Source organism: Triticum aestivum, chromosome 6D (assembly GCF_018294505.1).
Source record: "Triticum aestivum cultivar Chinese Spring chromosome 6D, IWGSC CS RefSeq v2.1, whole genome shotgun sequence".
Taxonomy (NCBI): Eukaryota; Viridiplantae; Streptophyta; class Magnoliopsida; order Poales; family Poaceae; genus Triticum; species Triticum aestivum.
The window spans coordinates 483752260-483764400 of NC_057811.1; the positions used below are offsets into that span (position 1 = coordinate 483752260).

General features: G+C 45.9%; 2 protein-coding genes across 2 annotated transcripts; both read right to left on the reverse strand.

Annotated features, from left to right (window-relative positions):
• Nucleotides 1-247: 247 nt before the first annotated feature.
• LOC123142181 (LOB domain-containing protein 16) lies at nt 248-1431 on the reverse strand. The gene is made up of 2 exons (XM_044561182.1): nt 994-1431; nt 248-859 (listed from the first exon to the last, which is right to left on the reverse strand). Exons 1-2 carry the CDS (start codon nt 1309-1311, stop codon nt 548-550), a joined length of 630 nt encoding a protein of 209 aa, XP_044417117.1. The 5' UTR covers nt 1312-1431; the 3' UTR covers nt 248-547.
• Nucleotides 1432-2451: 1020 nt separating this feature from the next.
• Nucleotides 2452-5945, reverse strand: LOC123146216 (uncharacterized). The gene is made up of 5 exons (XM_044565823.1): nt 5663-5945; nt 4145-4428; nt 3912-4001; nt 3283-3641; nt 2452-3174 (listed from the first exon to the last, which is right to left on the reverse strand). The coding sequence occupies exons 1-5, from the start codon at nt 5898-5900 to the stop codon at nt 2910-2912; spliced, it is 1236 nt and encodes a 411-aa protein (XP_044421758.1). The 5' UTR covers nt 5901-5945; the 3' UTR covers nt 2452-2909.
• Nucleotides 5946-12141: the final 6196 nt, after the last annotated feature.

Sequence of the window (12141 nt, forward strand, 5' to 3'; positions counted from 1 at the left end):
ACAAATAAAATAAAATGATAGCCTCAGACAGTAGAGAGTTGTGTTTCATCCTGCTGGTCTGCAACTGCAAGATTTACATATTTTACTCCATGATTCATACTGAACTTTATTTCGTGTCTTTTGTTGTAGCCTAATCGCCTAATTTTTTTTCCACATGATTCCACAAGATTGGGTTCACTAAGCCATGCATCAGCAAGATTACATATACCTTTTTCAGTGATGTGACTATCAGGACTTGCAATATATATATATAAGCTGCTTATATAGAAGTGGTAATCATCATTCATCAACTGAGCCACTCATGCAGGGCTTGCGCCTCCTCTAATACTTATATAGATATATAATATGTAGTACAATAGTAACTTGTAGGATCAGAATTAACACTGATAAAAAGTTCAGTACAGGTTAATCAATTCCCTCTTGCGTTCTTCTAGCTCGATCTGGCGCCGCCTAAACGATTCCATCAGCTAGCAGCACTCTGATCGTTGATGAGGTTGTTGGAAGCATGCAAAATGCATGGTTTGATCTTGATCATGATATTCTTCTTCTACAGGGAGTAGTTGGAGCTTCGCATCATGGCCTGAGCCAGGTACTGGAGGTCCCCGGCGCCGCCGCCACCGCCCTCCACCTTGCCGCCGCAATGCTGCTGCAGCATGGACACGTCCCCACCCATGAGCTCTGGCAGAAGCGCTCCGCCGGTGGCGAAGCTGCCGCTATTGACCTCCTGCTGCCGGAGCAGGGAGGCGATGCTGCTGCTGGTGCTGTCCGGCCACTGGTGGCTCACCGGCGAGGTGGTGCTCTGGACGCCGCACGCGATCTGCGCCCTGGCCTGCATCAGCTGCGCCTGCAGGATCGCGACCTGTAACAAAAGAGAAATCCTCAGCTTGCGTCCATGGCGGCCAGATGATTGGTCGATCGAAGACGAAGGAGTGATCGGCAAGGAAGAAGATGGAAGAAGAAGAAGAAGAAGAAGAATGGGACGAGACGACGGACCTGCTGCTGGAGGGCGAAGATCTGGGCGACGCAGCCGTAGACGGGGTCGCGGAGGCGGGACTGGGCCTCGTAGGTGATGGTGACGACGGCCTCGCAGCGGTCGGCCAGGGGCAGGTGCGCGAGCAGCTTGGCGGCGTTGCTGGCGCCGAAGACCTTGTGGATGGCCGCGAAGCGCGCCGCGCCCTGGTCGGAGCTGAAGTAGGGCGCGAAGACGCACTCCGCCACGCACCGCCGCCGCAGGAACTTGCACGCCCCGCACGGCGACCCCGCCACTCCCGCCGCAACACCACCAGCACCAGCAGCAGCCGCCGCAGCCATCGATTGTTCCTAGCGCCGACGTAGCTTGTCGATCGAGGACGACGTGCCTTGCCCTTGCTAGCTAGCTAGCTGCTACTTGGTTCGCCGGCCGGTACCGGTGCAAGTCGAGGTTGGACTGGTATTTATAGAGGGGAGCTAGGGAGCGTGGCTGATGGGATGGGACGGTGGCGCAGGAGGTGAAGAGGAGGAAGAAGATTAGGAGAAGGTGGTGGAGAGGAGAGACAAGTAGGGCAGCGTTTGTCCGGTTTGAGGGGAGCAAACGTGTAAGTGCTGTGTTGAATACAAGGGCCCGGCCGGCTTCTTTTACCATAATTTACAATTTACAACTAATTAATAAGCACTAAAAAAATGCGAATGTGCATGGCGCTGCTCAACTGGGCGGGCATGTGGGTCTCGACGATGAAGTGCAAGCGCAATGCGTGCGTGCATGGGAAATGAGAATGCTTCTCATCTCGTCCCATCTTTGTTTGTTTGTCACGCACATTCCGGTACAGGTCGCAGGAGATGAGACGCTGAAACGTACGTACAAAGGGATCAATCAGCCAGGTCAACATCCCGTCTGAAAAATGAATGAATTGAGAAAAAAACCAGGTGAGTACGTGCACTGGCTGGGCATAGACAGATGGATAAAGAATGCATTTCCCGCCGAATGGCCGCGCTTTAGTTTGCACGGTCGACGACCGCCACCTGAATCCATGCCCCGTGGATTTATCCCGGCGTGCGTGCGTGCGTGCGTGCATACAAATACTGCTACGTACAATAGTGACACCGCTCCTCCCACTGTCCACAACATATTTTTTCTTCCAATCAGTATATAGCACTTGCAGTAAGAAATAGTGGCAGTGAGACTGATATTAACTGTGCAAACCGTGCCAAGGTAGAGATGCTTCTTTTTCAGCTGTGCCAAAGTGCTTTTACTAATGTAGTATAAATGAAATGTCGAGGGCGAGAGAGTGAAGAATAGCACCGCCTATGCAGGCCGTGCCATTTGTAAAAGCATTGGAGTCGAATGAAATATCTGCTACGGTTTCAGTCTCAAGATTTTGAGGCCGACCGGCCGTCTCGTTTTCTGCCCTCTATCTGGTCTCCTCCTCTCCTCTCCTCCCCCTGGTCAGCTTCCCTGAGACCGAGACGCTGACGATTTCAGAATAACAAGCATTTATCCATCATCACCACACACCAGCAGCAACCCAGAACCCAAACCCCAGCCGCATTCACACCTGCACACAAGCGTTGCACGCACGCACCACACGCACGGGCACCCAAGAAATCTGTGGACAGTGCTGCGATTCAGATGATATCACACGAATGGGCGCGCGCGCACACACACACGAATGCGACTATGAAAACTATAAACCGCACGCTCGCCGTTTGCATCATCTTCGTCAGACACGCACAACCTACAAACAAGTCCAATCAACGACTCAGGTGAAGTGAACGCCGTCCCCTGAACCGGAGGACACCATCATTCAGGCTACATGCACCGGGGAGCGGCGGAACCGCCGTTTGCCGTCACTCCTATCTGCGTGACGTCAATCGCGATGGCCATCGGACGGCACGTAGTATACGGTGGGTGCGGCCGGGTGTGCCGACTTGCTTTAGCCGAGCCACTGCGTGGCGCGGCGGTCGCCAGCGCCGCCGACGGCGCGCCGGATGCTGATCTTCTCGTGGGAGTACTTCTCCTGGAGGCGCTCGAAGGCGTTCACGTCCAGCTTCCCGCTCGCCGACTTGCCGTGCTTGCGCCGGATCTGCTGCTCCTTGATCGAGTTCCACAGCTTCTCCACCGCCTCCCGCTGCCGGGCCGTGAACCGCCCCACGCTGTCGTACGCGTGCCGCCCCAGGATGTCGATGGTCGTCTGCGTCCTGACAAAACCAAAGCCAACCCAGAGAGGGCTGAATTTAAGAACAGCAGACAAAATGTGTGCCATGCATATATACATGGGGCGTGCACACGTCTGTCAGAGGACTCACCAGGGTATCCTGTAGCGCCGAGCAGCCATCTCGAGGCACTTCAGTAGGGCTTCGCGCCGTGACCTCAGAAGTCTTCTGGACTCCTCCTCGTCCGCCTGTCTGTTCAGGGCCTCAGCCGCCTTCTCAGACTTCTTTGGCTTGTGCTCGAGGAGATCATCTAGACCGAAAGGATCAGAGGATTCTTCCCCCGAGTTGGACGCTGCAGCGTGTGCGTTGCTATCAGCTGCCTTATTCTCTGTGGTGCCAGATTGGCTTTCAGCAAGTGCCGCGAGTGCTGTTGCCTCATCGTTATCATCGTCCACTGTTGCCACTGGCAGGGCTGAGATGGCATCTTTGATCTTCCCTACAGCCTTTGAGAACTGCAGAATAAAACACACAATTACACTACTGTAAAACACACAAGCCACCCAGTACTGAACAATGCATTCTGGTGATGACATTTCTCAAGGGACATGGAGGCAGACAGCTACAGCAGCCGTAGCATGCAGGTAGGTACAAATTTTGATACTCCCTCCGATCACTTGTCGCTGCTTTAGTACAACTGTATACTAAAGCAGCGACAAGTGATCGGAGGGAGTACTTGAGTTGAGAAAATAAGCAACATCAGCGTTTCACCACAGTACACTTACCACAAAACTGTCGTCAGTACAGAGATCATTAGCCACCACCGCATGAAGCATCCATACATCAAACTGATTTTTCTGCTGTTCGTTGAAACACTGCACATCAACCAGAAAGTTGTAAGTACATGAGAGAATGGCTTACCAGAACTGCACAGAAAGGAAGGAAATTATGATTTTGTCAACTACTCCATATGGATCTGAGGGAGTAGTATTTATTTTAAAAACAGTAGAAACATCACCTCTGTTACACCCTCAGCAGCATTAAACAATGCCTGGTAATCTGCGCGCACAGAAGGCTCATTACAAGCTCCAGGTGAAGACATTGCAGCCTCTAACAGACCAAAGAATTGCCCGATTGTCTCTGGCTTGACACTTCCAGCCTCAATAAGCTGTAGAGCTAGCTTTGATGCCTTGCTGAATTTTGAAGGATTCCCTATGTGTGAAGTTATCTTCTGCATAGCCTCAATGATTTGCATTTCTGATGCATCAACAGTAGTTCTGAAGCGAAGCCGCTTCTCAGGAACTGCGAGTAAAAACATTGATCTTAGAAAATGACTGCGTGGCAATAAAAGAACTGCGTTATTGCTACAAGAGTTCAAAGAGCAAATAACTTAAGAGAAATTTTACGTATAAATTATCAGGAAAACATGTGAAGAACAGCTGTATGAATCAGAACCTTCAGACAAAGGGAGATAATAAAAAGTAGTCGCACAGGACCCATATTCTTGCCATAGGCATAGAGCAAGACATTCAGTGCTACCACTGCTGGCATAATTGTGATGTAAGACCAGATTACAAGAAAGCAGAATCACTTATGGATTATGGTTTCACCTTTTGTGTTAAGAGTAATGGTAACACAAGTTGGCAAGGTCACTGGTCATGAATCTCATCAGATTCCACAAATACATTCAACACTAAATAACATAGTAAAAACAAACATTTACTAGACAGGTCTAGCAAACAATGAGCAGAAAAATCAAGTGAACAACATAAGTACTTGGCACATGGCATTAATTTGACTAGTACGATGCAATATAGTCCCCATTGAGTTACTTCAAGATGGTAGCAAGTTCCTGAGGCGAGCTAAAAAATGCTGAATCAAGCTTCAAAGACATTCGGTTTCGGACCTCTACAACTCATCTAAAACCAGGTTCAGATTCAGAACTTCGTTGCGACTGAAACAATAAAGCATCTTCTATGTGCCAGCGCGTGTTGCATTTCACGTCTGACTCCACTGTCAAAACAGGCTGTTCTAGCTGCTGCAGTGGCTGATCCCTAGGGTTATCATCATGGCAAAACAAGCTACAACCACCCAAGTTTGCCATAATCTCTATCTGTTCCTAGTCTAGCTCGGCAACAGGTTCTAGCAATTTGCTCAAGTAAGCTGTTCTAGCCGGTACAGTCACTAATCTCAATCCATCCGATCCAAATGCACTTTTCCTTGCATTTTCTAGGATAAGGGAGACAGGAAACCCTAATCTCAACCTAGAAATCCCCTCAAGTTAACCAAATCCACATCTCGATCTCAACACGAAGTTGTTTGATAACGTCATGACACTCTAACCGCGCTCCGGCCGACCGCACACGGCGTCCAACTACTAGGTAACACTGCCACACAAGGACAAACCGGTCGGCGCTAAAATCTACAGCAACGCCAGTGGCTTAATCTGAAATCCCACCACGCTAGCAGGGCATCCAACTCCCGAGCAGCAGCAAGCAGTTGGAAAGGAGAGGAATCGGCGGGGTAGAGCGCTCACCGCGGCCTTCGGCGGCGACATCGGCGGGAGCGACGCTGGCGGCGGCGGCGGGTGAGGAGGAGGAGGTGGCGGCCGAGGAGGGGGAGGGCTTGTCCCGCTTGAGGGCGCTCTTCAGCGCGGAGGGCCTCGGTGCCAGAGCCGCCGGCGGGGGAGGCGGAGGTGCGGGGGAGGCCGCGCGGTCCTCGCCGGCGGGCGCCGCTGGCGGAGGCAAGCCTTCGAAGAGGTCGTCGGACGCCATGGATATTTTTTTTCCTCTCTCGGAGGTGCTCGGTCGTTTTGATTCTTCTGCTTTTGTTTGGGCTGTGAACCTAACAGTAAACAGACAAATAAAGCACGTTTGGGCTGGATTTGATCCCACAGGCCTTTGATATATTCCCAAAAAATACATGTCTTTCACACACACACACACACACACAAAAACATGTCTTACCCCTAAAAAAATATCTTTGTCTTAAAAAAACATATCTTTGCTAAAAAAGAGAAAAAAAACATGTCTTAAGGTGTATGGGGCATCTTCAGCTGCCATAAAGCGAGACACAAAACAAAGCAAAGAAGATTAAATTGTTCATGGAATCAAGGTCATAATTATTTACATAATACTCCAATGCCACCAATACCACCTATAAGTGATAAAAAATGTTCCACACAGGGAAATCCCCCACCTGGGGCGGCCCATGCAGTAGGGACCTCCTATACTATGCTCTGCACGCTGCGAGAAGACACAGTTCGCCCATTTGGGCCGGCCTGTTTTTTTTTCTTTTCTGTTTTGTTATTTTCTACCTTAAATAATTTGGGACTTCAAAAATTCTGAAAATTTAAAAAATGAAAATTTTGAAATAAAATATTTAAGAAATCATAAAATGTGTGTAGATTCAAAAAATGTTTGTGATTTTATAAAAAAGTATGTTTATTCAAAAAATGTTTGAAATTTTGAAAACAAATGTTCGGGAAATCAAAAAAAATTTATGGTTTTTTAAAAAGTTCGTGTCTTAAAGAATGTTAATGAAATTGAACAAAATTTCGTCAATTAAAAAATGTTCGCGAATAGAAAAATATCCCAAAATTTCATAAACCGTTCGTGACTTACAAAATAGTTTACTCATTCAAGATGTTGATTGATTCAAAATATGATCATGCATTTCAAAAAATGTTTGGTAAATCAATAAAAATGTTAGTGGATTTCAAAAATTGATCCACCAATTTCCAAAAAAATGTTCACTTATTCAAGAAAAATGTTTAAAAGAATGTTCCGAATTTTTAAAAATGTTTGCAAATAGTATAAAATGTTCTTGAATTTAGAAAATGTTCAAAAAATTTAAAAGTGTTCGCGAATTTGAAAATGTTCACGATTTCAAATGTGTGCACAAGTTTACAAAAGTGTTCATGATTTTCACGAAATTGAGAGTGATAGTATCTCTCGGTGATGCAGCAAAATGTGGTCTTGCCATTGGAGATTTTGATTTTTTTTCCACCCATTGCAACGCACAGGCTAATAAAGGGACTACTGTTTCTACTCGTCCATTGCAATTTTGATAGAAAACTCCCAGCTATTTTTCAAAATTAGCTCGCGGTCCTGTTTCAAGTGAGATAAAATTATTCGCTATTTTTTAGAAACCCACCTGTTCTTTTAGTTAATCAACCAGGGTTCTATTTTAAGTCAGAAAAATCGTGAATTTTCCAAAAAAAACTATTCTTTTAGTTAATCAACCCGCGGTTTTATTTTAAGTGAGTTTAAAGGTAAAATATTCATATCTTCTAAACACCAACTTCAATTTTGACGTGTTATATATGAAATTTGATTAGAAAATGTGTAGAATCTGAATACAATGTTGTTTTTATTCCCGTTATACATTTTTTAAATGCTACTTAGGGTCATAAGGATTGCAAATGAACACCTCAGCAAAACCATATTGAAGACAAAATAAACCAATAATAACAATGCATTCACGCCTAATCAAAATTTCGCTAGAGAAAACAAATTTCTTATGTTATGCCAAGAGAAAGAAACCTTTGGATTGAGCATGTTCAAACGGTTTGTGTGAGTACTAAAGCCACCGTCGGTGAGGTTGGAAGGAGGATAAGCGGCAACACAGATGGAATGCCATGTTGAAATAAAAGACGTGTACTTGTTGAGGTCTTCAGTGATGATTATTGGGTTAGGGATGTGAGGTATTCTTTTTCTCCCATTGCAACACATGGGCTCTTTTGCTACTGTACTCTAATGTAGATATATTGAGTAAATATAGTGTGGGGTCGGGAGGGGGGGGGGATTCCCTCCTAATGTACAAGTATTGAATAAATAGGATACACAAGTGCTTGCATGCACCAATGTCGTCTGGGATCATGTCCGAGAATTAGTTGACAGCCAACGAGACCATCTCAATGTCAATTGTTCCCGAGAGTTTCTGCATGCCGTTGATCAGGCTGGAGAGGTAGTTGTATGGCAACTCGAGAATATGGAGGCCTTTCATCGATCCCATGAACTCTGGTATGCTCCGGATGAGGTTGCAACCGGTAAGAACAAGCGTTTGCAGTCTCTGAACCGATGAAGCGAAGTCAACGGGTAGCGTCCAGCCTCGGGATGATGTGTTCATTATATTGTTCCAGAGGGAGATGAGGACAACGTTCAGGCATCTAGAGAAGTATTGGTGCAGTTGAGTTGATAACATATTTTTTGTTAGTTCAATTAATGTTGGTGTTACATTTTGCAAAATATTTTGAGGTAACATATTTTTGTATGCATATGCATTGCACCTTATTTTTAATTAGTCAATGCAAGGGGAAATTTCTCTGATTCCAATGTGCTAGGAAAAGGAGGTTTTTTTAAAAATACTATAAAGGCATTACTAAAAAAATGGTGTTAAAATTACTATCAACAGGCTTAGTGATAATTCTAGACAAGGTAACGAGTAGCTTAGAAATGGGTTAATTTAATTGCCAAAATGTAGGACTATAATCTAGTTAGAATTCTCAGTCATTGCATTCATGAAGAGGAGAGGCTCCTCATATCTAAATACTTACCTAACAATAGCTTGGATGCCTTCGTTTTTATATGTTGTTATCGCTTGAATTACTAGATTGGAAATTGATTTTTTTATAACTAACTTGTGGTTATTGGCATTTGAAGATTATACAACAAAATCATTTTCTTGATCAGTTGACAATATCAATATAATGAAGGAGATCACCAGAGTATTTTTGTATCTCCACCAAGATACACATGTAGTGCTAGTTCGGAAATGAAGGACCTAGTACAGACAAGCGGGACATGCGGTGGAGTATAATTGAGCATGGAGATTTCAACAACACTTTGAAGCCACCATGATGACAAATGAAGATATGAACGAAATATACAAGATACCATTTTACAATTTCTTTCTTCGCCATCTATTGGGTATTGTGCCACCTCAATTTTGGGCCAGGCGTATGCAATTTTGGAAACTCCCTTTGGTTTTCTAAATCTTGACCATATGTTTTCTTTATTGTTTTAGTAACATAATAATTGGGTTTGCTAACTCGCATTTGACTGAAAATTAGTTAAATCTGAGTCACACCGAGTATCATTGATCTTATGTTGGGATCCGTCCGTGTTTTTTTTTCTTTTGAGTTTTGAAAACAAACACTGTAATTTCTTTTGCACTAATGAACAATTTTTTTGCAACACAACAAATATTTTCTGTATGTGTGAACAAATTTGTAAAATAGAATTACTTTACTCTCGGTCGACTGAGATACTATGCAATGTAGTGAACAATCATCCGGCCGGAGATGTGTGGCCTCTTCTCAATACAAGTGGGTACCAGAAAGTCGATCGTGACTAGGATCTAAATAATTTTTGTGATCCTGATGAGTTCAACATCTTGTTTTGGTTCACCCAACAAAGAAACTTGCTCCCCGCAAAAAAAAAAACAAAACAAAGAAACTTGCTATTATTCACTCAGCGATGCTGGGGCGATTACATAAATATCCGTTCTTTGTTTTTTTTTCTTGGTTGCATAGTTGATAGATGACATGTGTACGTCGCTGTTGTTGTGTTGCCATTGGAAAAACACAATAGCTATACGCAAGCTGACTGAATTTACAATTTGGGTAAGTCGATTTTTGTGGAAGAAGGGCTCACAAATAAAAGATTTTGTGAAATTAGGAGATTTGAGGAGAAAGAAAGGTAGAGAAAGAAGAAAGAAGGACGACCGTTGGACCTTTAATGTAATGGCATAGATAATCGATTTACGCAAAATAAATTTTCAGATGAGTTACATATAGCCGGTCCATACTAATAATGTAGCGGTATCGATAACCTGTCCATGGCGTCTGTGTCCACTTGCGCACAAGACAACAAACTTGATGATTCGCGCGGCAAGTGGATATAAAGCAAGGTATGGGAGGAAATACCATTTGGTTCCTGGGTGTATAAACACCCTATATGAAAAACATATTAATAATTATATAAAAGTCAATAAGTTTAAAAGTTTTTTTAATAATCTTGACTTTGTTTTGCACTAGTATATAAATTTTCGCGAACAAATTAAAAGCCAATGTTGACTTCAAGGCAATTTCTTCTTCTTATTATAGGTCACTATTCACACTATTTGGTCGAAAATTTGTTTTTTAAAGAAGCCAGCGGGGTTTTTCTTTTTGTGGAATTTTTCTTACAAGTACAATCGAAGGTCAACTTTATTTCAAAAGTATTTTCAGATTTTTTTGACTTTTTGTCTAATTACTATTTTTTTTCTCATAGACCAAAAGTTCCCCTTCAAGGTATGAGGACGATGGATTGTTTCATATATACTACTCCATCCTTCTCGTACTGTAAGACGTTTTTTTTTGACAAATAGTGTCAAAAAATGTTTACATAGATAACGCATGCGCTGCTCACGCAAGTGCATGCAGCATGCGAAGACTTGTTCTCCGAAAGGAGCAAACTGGAGTGCGCGCGTGCTGTCTCTTGTATTTCAAACAAGCCGACGTATACAGCGGAGCGACGCTAGGCGTAAGTCGGGCGATGGATCCCGTTTCGTATGTCGCCTTTGCAACCGTCCGATGTAGAGTACCGTGTCCGTCCGATCTACACATGCACGCTCCCCCGCAAAGCCCGTCGGGCCGTAGCCGTTTGCAGTTATTTTCTTTCATGCCTCACAGCCGTACTCGCGCGTTCGCATGCACGCAGCGTCCTGCTCATGACGACAGCATCTCAGCGGCTGCACTTGCATTATTAGGCGAGGCGTGGCGACTTCCAGCCATGTACGTATACGGCTTGTAATGGCATGCCAGCAGAAGTGGTGTATTTTATTCTCTAGCAAGTGGATGGCAGTAGCATGCGAACTTTGGAGGTCAAATGACAGTCCACAATGGAGCGACATGGCGCGGCGGTGTGCTTTGAACGACATGACGATAGCATCACAGCGACTCCAGCCAGCCATCGACATGTGATAAACATCCTCGTTTCCCAGGTTGCAGCAGCCTCGTCACTGATCATCTCAGAGCAAAACGCGGACGAGCTCGCCATGCACGGCCATGTCTGCATCGCCGGGTTGCAGCAACGACGCCGTTGCGACCATCCTGCTTCGTTGCAGCACGGAGTCACGAACGATGCTCCGGCGGCCCGACAATGGTCCAACACAACACCGGTAATGCTTCGTTGCAGCACGGACGATTCTCCGGCGGCCCGGCAATGACCCAAAACAACACCGGTGATGCTTCGTTGCAGCACGGACGATGCTCCGGCGGCCCGGCAATGACCCAACGCAACACCGGTGATGCTTCGTTGCAGCACGGATGATGCTCCGGCGGCCGGCAATGATCTAACACAACACAAGTGATGCTTCCTTGCAGCACGGACGATGCTCCGGCGGCCCGGCAATGCTCCAACACAACACCGATGATGCTTCATCGCAGCACCGGCGATGCTCCGGCGCCCCGCCAATGCTCCAACACAACCCCGATGATGCTTCGTCGCAGCACCGGCGATGCACCAGTGGCCCGGCAATGCTCCAACACAATATCGATGATGCTTCGTCGCAGCACCGGCGATGCACCGGTGGCCCGGCAAATGCTCCAACACAACACCGGTTATTCTTCGTTGCAGCACCGGCGATGCTCCATTGCATTACCACGTGAGGTTTTGCCAGCCCGACGAAGCTTCATCGCCGCACTGGTGATGCTCCGGCGGCCGCTGGCGATGCTTTGTTGCAGCACCGACAGGCGCCAATGGGTGGTGTGTCGCAGCACTGGGTACGCCAGCGATTGATGGAGCAAGGCACGTCGCTGGTGGGTTCGCAGCAGAGGCACTTTCCACCCTTCGCACCGCTTGGAGCGAACGACGGTGACCTCGATGCATCACTTGCGGGAAGCTGCATGCAACATCATCACCAAGCCGCGCAGCGCCACGCATCGTGCTTTACAGCAGACCGTCTTATAACATTGTTTGAATGCGGTATCGCCATCCGTCCTTTGTAGCATCCTTGCTACCGACTCTTCGA

Coding starts and splice junctions, on each gene's coding strand:
- LOC123146216 (XM_044565823.1), bottom strand. CDS start 5,900: ATGGCGTCCGACGACCTCTTCGAAGGCTTGCCTCCGCCAGCGGCGCCC. Junction 4,429..5,662: donor TGTCGCCGCCGAAGGCCGCG/GTGAGCGCTCTA, acceptor TTTTACTCGCAG/TTCCTGAGAAGCGGCTTCGC. Junction 4,002..4,144: donor CTGCTGAGGGTGTAACAGAG/GTGATGTTTCTA, acceptor GTTGATGTGCAG/TGTTTCAACGAACAGCAGAA.
- LOC123142181 (XM_044561182.1), bottom strand. CDS start 1,311: ATGGCTGCGGCGGCTGCTGCTGGTGCTGGTGGTGTTGCGGCGGGAGTG. Junction 860..993: donor TCTTCGCCCTCCAGCAGCAG/GTCCGTCGTCTC, acceptor CTTTTGTTACAG/GTCGCGATCCTGCAGGCGCA.